The following is a 7,751-nucleotide window of genomic DNA, read 5'->3' as shown; positions in this document are numbered from 1 at the left end:
TTGCGTCGGTATTAGTAACGATTATAGCGACTTCCGGTTGTAGTGTCATGTTCTTGATTGAAAAGGTAAGGAATTTCGCTTTGTTTGCGCTTCCTCAATAATGTTTACGTTTTGTTGCCATAAACCTTTTCAACCAATGTTTCTCTTTACATAAACATATATACGTATAACTAAATAACCATTGGGGCAATTTTCAAACCAAAGGCCACCGCTGGACCTGCTAGAAATAACAAGACCCATTGGATAATGTAAACGTGATGGTCACGGCTGAAGTATATTTTTCCTCAGGAGCCTTGTAGGTTCAGGGTTGCCTCGAAGCAAAATAATAGTATAACAGTTAAAATAATATACAAGGTATTAGGGATTATGTACAGTATATGTTGAAACTATTCTGGCAGCGAAGTATTCGTGGGGCTCAGTTTCCTCTCGATTCTGATTTTGATTGTCAGTTTGATTTCATCTTGTTTAGTCTTACAAGTGCTCCTGAAAAAGGCATGGTTGCCACTATTTCTCATCTCTTCCCCACTTAAAATCCACTTGTTTGTTGCTCCAAGGATCCTTTCAAAACTTCCAGTCTTCCTTCCCCTCCATACACACACAAACAGGTACCTGACTCACACACTGTTCACTTCCCAGACATTTGTACATTACTGCATATACTTTATAAGCACTTTTGACAAGTTGTGCTGCACCTGAGCACTGTATACAATAATTTCATTATTATTAGTTACTACTCGCGAACAGTGGTCCCGGTGCGCGCACTCGCGTATCCGCGCTAGCTAGTCGTAAGTAGTCGATCCTACGACTTTTTAGCCCTAACCTTTGTTTACAAAAATAATTTATTTACTTAGTTTAAAAAAATTATTTACTTTGCGTTTTATTTACTTTGTTCGAAAAATATTATTTAATTTTCTTTGATGTGTATTCAGCCTTGAAATGCAAACATACGCGCAAGTCATTGTAGGATCGACTACTTACGACTAACTGTTCGCTAGTAGTACCTTATTATTATTATCATTTGAGTATGTCTAGTCGTAGCACATTATCCGACTCAGGTTTGAGGGAGATTTGACTGCTGTTTCTAGCAAACCGGATAGCTCTTTAGACTTGTGGTTGTCAACCATCTTTTACCGGTAAATTTTGATGCTTTCACCCGTTCGATAGGAAGCCATGGTACTTGATTCCACGCAAACAGTCCGAGGTTTGTTTTTTTTTTCCTTAGTGAAAATCGTGGGGTGAAAGTATAAAAATTGATCAATATAAAGATCTTCACCCGGGAACAAAAAAAAAATGCGCGCTGATGACCCTGGGGGTGGGGAGAGGACTTTCGGAAAATTCACAAGATCCGATTTTTCCGTCATAACTTCCGGTAAAATGGATATATATATATATTGTTTATTTGGGTTTTTTTGCGAAATACGAAGATTACGATTCTGAAAAAAATTTGTTTGTAAAATTTCAATTTTTCAACAAAAAAAAGAAAAAAACAAAAGAATATATACCCTCAGGCCTTCAAGCAGGTTATCCACATGCTAGAAATAACAGCTAAATCTCACAAAACTGCGATAACATAATGTAATCAGTCTACTAACCGTTCTGCAAAGATTTCTTTCAGAGTAATTTCCCGTTGTAATATGACAAAATAATTCATGTGAAATTAAAGGGTTTATTTTTGTAGTTGTTTTAAAACTTTTTTTCGATTTTTTTCATCAATCTACGTGGGAAAATACAGAGATTAAGAATATGGAAAAAAATAAACAAATTTAAATTTAATTTTTTCAGAATCGTAATCTTCATATTTTTCTACGTATTTCGCAAATAAATAAATAAAAATTTTTGGAAAAAGGGGAAAATGAGGTGGGGGTAGTACCTATGGACCCCTTTGATTACTATTTTATTCTGGTGGACTCCCATAACCATTCCACGTTTAAAAGCTATTTATAGACTTCTTTCACCATTCCTGTTTTGTTTTTTCTCACGTTCGCTTGTGTAGATTTGCAATAGCACCCTCAAAGAGAACATGTTTTAGAGGTCGGAAACATGTTGGAGTATGTAAGGCATTATAGAAAGAAACCTAAATCTAGTTGTTTCTTGCAATAAATACCTCTAAAGTAAAATTTTTTCACAGGCTGCTAAAATATGACTGTTGATCCCCCCCCCATCTTATCTGGACCCCAGTTAAGAATCACTGATTTAGACTCTAAATTTTAGAAGTTCCCTTGTTGGTGGGATCCATAAATGTGTTGGTAAACATGCTTTTTAGTGCTTAGTTACATCCTTTGTGCAGTGTATAATAAGATAAATACTGAAGTTAGAAATCTTTATTTGCCTCGAATGGGCTGACAGAACCGTTAGCTTGACGGACGAAATGCTTTGGGGTATTTCATCCGTCTTTTCGCTGTGACCTACAATTCTGCGATTTTTCTTTCAGGGTTGATAGAATAAGTACCAGTAAATCGACTTCCCCTCAAAAAACTACTGACCCGGTGCCAAAATTTTAAACCATTATCTGCTTTGATGCAGTCTCAGTTCTATCTGCCAGTTTCTCACAACCAGCAGAAGAAAAAAAAATCAATGTATGATATTCCACTTTCAGATATTTTTTGCTTTACTTTGGCAAGGATACTCTGGACTATACTTTGCAGATGAAGTTAAAATATAGCCAAAATATGTAGCAAAAGCAAAGTTTGAAGAAACTCTTTGCTATTTTTCATACTTTCTGAAGGTAAGCAAACAGGAAACGACAGTTGCTATCCAAGAACAAAAATCTTGTTCCACTGTAACAATCGCAAAGAAATGCTTTGATTTTTAACCCTGCAAATGTAAGTTGATGTTATGTTTTATTATTGTCTGGCATTGTCGGCATGGGATTGTGTTTAAAACCAGTAATTTATAAGAAAGAGGAACATATCCAACCTATTTTAACATACAAAAAACCCATCTCCTGGTTTTATGAACTTCAAGCATTGTAACATTCATTTTGGTCCAACAATTTTCCTTACAACCCATAACCATGGCTGCATATGGACATTAAAATAACAACTATAGTTCTTTGATTGTATACTGTCAACATAATGTGACAGTCCCGTAAAGGGAATTACACCACTGCTATTTACCCCTAGGAAGCATTGACGCTTCTTGTCAGCTTTGACAATTTCCTGTGCTTCCTAGGGCTAAATGGCAGAGGTGTAATTCCCTTTACGGGACTGTCATGTTAAGTTGACAGTATACAACCACTCTATCGCTCCACCACCACTCATGTCTCTCTGAGACATTTAGAAATTCAATATAGTTCTTTGATTCTGTATTTATTATTATTATTACCTTTTTTTTCTCTTTTTTTGCAGTGTTCTATGTCAGCTTTCAAGAAGTAAAACAAAATAATCCAGCCAGAATGTCGTATATGTTACCTCATCTCCACAATGGCTGGCAAGTGGACCAGGCCATTCTCTCAGAGGAAGATCGTGTTGTTGTCATCCGGTTTGGTCATGACTGGGATCCCACCTGCATGGTTATGGATGAAGTACTTTATAAATGTGCTGAAAAAATCAAAAACTTTGTTGTAATCTATCTTGTAGACATTACTGAAGTTCCTGACTTCAACAAGATGTATGAGTTATACGACCCCTGCACGGTCATGTTTTTCTATCGTAATAAGCATATCATGATTGATTTAGGGACTGGTAACAACAATAAGATAAACTGGGCCTTAGAAGATTGTCAGGAATTCATTGATATTGTTGAGACTGTGTATCGAGGGGCAAGAAAGGGACGTGGTCTTGTTGTCTCACCAAAGGATTATTCTACTAAATACCGTTATTAAAACATTTTTTAATTAACTGATGAAAGAGAAGTAATTCCTTGGTGTGTCTGGAACAAGAATCCCTTTCCATCTTGTCCTCATTCATTTGACTGTTCTCTCAGCTGGGTTTAACATTAATTGGACATGAAACATTGCAGGTGGTTTCTTTATTTTTTTCTTTCACAAATTTACCTCTATTTCTATTTTATTCCATTATAGCATCAAGTTATCAGTATTCTTATGAGTTTCATCAGGTCTTCAAATGACCTGATTACTTAAAAAAAGTCAACTAATTGGTACTGATAGACATATTTTTTTAATGGGTTGTATCTATTATTTCAAGATAGCAGGGGTGAGATACGTTTTATGAAATTGTATATTATTAAAGCAAATACTTTTACAGCTGAATGTTACAATTTTCTTTTATGGCTTATTGATGAAGTAATTTAAAGTTTATGTTCTATGAACTTCATTTTGTGTATCTTTGTCCTGCACTGAGTTTGAGTTTATTCATCCAACAACACTCTTCAGACAGTCATTTCTAGGCTCAACTCAAATTTTTTTTTTTTTCTAATGCAGTGTTTCAATGTTCTTATCACTCTACCATGTCACTTATCCTGTTTTATACATACAAATGTGTGTATATATATATATATACATATTCTTACATACATACATATATATATATATGGCTGAAAACAGGTACAAGACCATACTTGAATGATTAGCAATAAGAAAGGACTCAACTATTATTGTCTGAATATTAGACTCCTTTTTCATGTGATGTCTTATTCTTCATTTCTTAGTTTCTTCCTTAGCAGGACATCACATGAAAAAGGTGTTTAATAACCAGACAAGGATAGTTGTGTCCTTTCTTATTACTAATCATTCAAGTATGTTTTTGTACTTGTCCTCAGCCAAGCTGAATGAGTCAAAAAACGCTTTGTGCCCTATCTAGGGTTACAACATAATATATAACAATGTGACCTCAAAGCTACTATTCCAGCAACTAATTATTATTTATTTGGTGGATTCTAGTTTTATACTAGGTGTACTTTGATGTTATATGTGTCTACATTTGATAATTGAAATGGATGCAAAATTCTGATCAGTCACTTTTTGGTTTGAAATGTCTTAAGGAATTGCATTGAATATTAGCTTTGATGATCAAAGGTTGCTATAGCTATAATAGTGTTATGGATGTGCACTCAGTTATGGTTGAGTGGTCAATTGCAGAAAGAAGAATCCTTTACAAAGGCTGAAAAGAAGCTATCGTTCCAACAATGAAAATGTTCAAATGTACTAAAACAAGTCTGTCTATAAATGAAATAAATTGTAAAATAATGCTCGTCTGAATTGTGCGTTGAAATCATTTTGAATTACTGTACGCGTTTACAAGATTTTACCTGTCATGTTAATATAACTAGTGTTATGAAATAAAATACATATCCTCTGTAATCTCTCAGCATCCCTTTAAACTGGTTATTGGTTAAATCTTTTCTGAACCAACCAATCAGCATCAGGTTTCATTTCATTATTATTTTATATCCCATTTCATTCTTGCATAGACTGGACGGATTGTCATGGTTTGCATCAGTTCTTGTTAGGAGTAATTGTCTTCCTAGATGGGTTGGGGGATCTCATTATTCATTTGTCCCATCAATTTACTTTAAGTATTCTATGCTGACGTTTATCACAAAGTACTGATGTGATCCAGAATGACTATCATTGCTTAAAATCACAGTTTTTTTTTTTTTTTTTTTTTTTTTGTTGGTGGAGTGGGGTATGTGATGCAATTATGTTGCTTGCAGTCTTCCCTTACAAAATTGCAAGTTTGCACCAATATAAGAAATTTATATATTCCAATATTTGGTGATCATTTATTAATTTCTGTTTTTATTTTATTATATATCAAAGATACGCTTATCGCTGAATGTTTATCAGGGATGTGTGTAAAAACTCAGCTTTACTAACACTGAAGGTTAGAAAATGTGGTGCTACTATCGTATGATATTGACCATGCTATTTGCAACCTACCGTAAATGACAATGCACTCTACCAAACAACCCACTTATGGCCTTCAATTAATTCTAGCCCATTTAGTTGTTCACACTAGCACCATGCTGGCGAGAGACTTTTACAAAATAATCTCAAGTGAAGATGAAGCGGTGTCCCTTTTGGGAGAGCACAATCTTATTGACCAGGTAGGAAATTTACCTCCTTGTCATAAATACAAGAAAAAAAGAAAGAGGAATAGAATGGGAGAAATCTAGCCAATATTGAGATGTCCGAAAAAAATGGTGCCATGCATATTACTCAGTTCGGGAAGGAAATCAGTTTTTCCACTACCAATTTAAATGGGAAGATCAATAGCAGGTGTTTATGATTTTTAGTAAATTTTACTGTTTATTATGCTCCTTTTGAATGAATGTTTTATGATTTTTGACATATTTCATACCACCAACAGTTGGTAGATGTCATACTATAGTAGTAGCAAAAATGTTTTATCATAAATTCATAAATACTCTTGAAGAAAGAAAAAAAATGATGATGATCAGCCTAAAATGTGTAACATCATCATCATCATCGTCGTTTAACGTCCGTTCTCCATGCTAGCATGGGTTGGACGGTTCGACCGGGGTTCTGGGAAGCCAGAAGGCTGCACCAGGCTCCAGTCTAATCTGGCAATGTTTCTACAGCTGGATGCCCTTCCTAACGCCAACCACTCCGTGAGTGTAGTGGGTGCTTTTTACGTGAAAATGAAACAAAACCTGTTTATATACAGGGTGTGGCCAAAAGTCACATAAAATAAGCTCAATACCCCCCCCCCCTTAGTTGTTTAAGACATGCTTCAATTTTTTCTAAAATTGAATAAGATAATGAACACGTACTTATACATGATGAACAAAATGAATAATAATGGGTTCAAATTTCGGCACAAGGCCAGCAACTTCAGGGGAGTGGGTAAGTCAATTGTATTGACCTCGGTACTCAATGGGTACTTATTTTATAGACCCCAAAAGATCCTTCTATGCACAAATTGTGAGTATACGTTCAAAATAAGTACAGAGACCAAATAAAATAAGTACAACTTGTAATATGGTAACAATTATTTATTACCTCCCTTATATCAACCATTGCTTTGCAACACCTACTCTCTTTACTTGTTTCAGTCATTTGACTGCGGCCATGCTGGAGCACCGCCTTTAGTCGAGCAAATCGACCCCAGGAATTATTCTTTGTAAGCCTAGTACTTATTCTATCAGTGTCTTTTGCCGAACCGCTAAGTTACGGGGACGTAAACACACCTACGTTACTATTACTACATATTACCAAATTAACATGCAATGCTATATAACTGGTTCCCAAAATATGGAACATTCTTTTAATAGCTATCATGGTCGTCTTCATCATCGTTTTAATGTACACTTGTTACAGGCAAACTTTCTACAATTGGATGCCCTTCCTATTGCCAGTAGTCAACTGTTTTCAAACATAAACAATACTTCATCTGCTTGTTTTATGGTGACACTCATTTGCAACTATCACATGATATGCCAAGATAAGGAGACACACACATCCTTTCTGCCTTCATCCCATCTTTATGCTAACCATTTCTGTTTTTCTCATTTCCTTTTTCTTTTCAAGTATGAGACTAATAACACTTTTGTGAAAACTTGTCCCTCTTGTATTTTTTCTTGTTTTTGCTCATCCATCACATATCATCATCATTGTTTAACGTCCGCTTTCCATGCTGGCATGGGTTGGACGATCTGACTGAGGATTGGCGAGCCAGATGGCTGCACAAGACTCCAATCTTGATCTGGCAGAGTTTCTACAGCTGGATGTCCTTCCTAACGCCGACCACTCTGAGAGTATAGAGGGTGCTTTTATGTGCCACTGGCAACGACAACGCTCAAAAGATGCTTTTTACATGCCACCTGCACAG

At 35.5% G+C, this 7,751-nt stretch overlaps 1 protein-coding gene across 1 annotated transcript; it reads left to right on the top strand.

Moving 5' to 3' along the window:
• Window positions 1-14: 14 nt before the first annotated feature.
• Window positions 15-5,158, top strand: LOC115218399 (thioredoxin-like protein 4A). Its single transcript, XM_029788188.2, has 2 exons — window positions 15-65; window positions 3,348-5,158. Exon 2 carries the CDS (start codon window positions 3,395-3,397, stop codon window positions 3,821-3,823), a length of 429 nt encoding a protein of 142 aa, XP_029644048.1. The 5' UTR covers window positions 15-65; window positions 3,348-3,394; the 3' UTR covers window positions 3,824-5,158.
• Window positions 5,159-7,751: the final 2,593 nt, after the last annotated feature.

Source organism: Octopus sinensis, linkage group LG13 (assembly GCF_006345805.1).
Source record: "Octopus sinensis linkage group LG13, ASM634580v1, whole genome shotgun sequence".
NCBI classification, from domain to species: Eukaryota; Metazoa; Mollusca; class Cephalopoda; order Octopoda; family Octopodidae; genus Octopus; species Octopus sinensis.
Note: the sequence above shows the minus strand (reverse complement) of the source record. Positions and strands in the feature narration are given on the sequence as shown.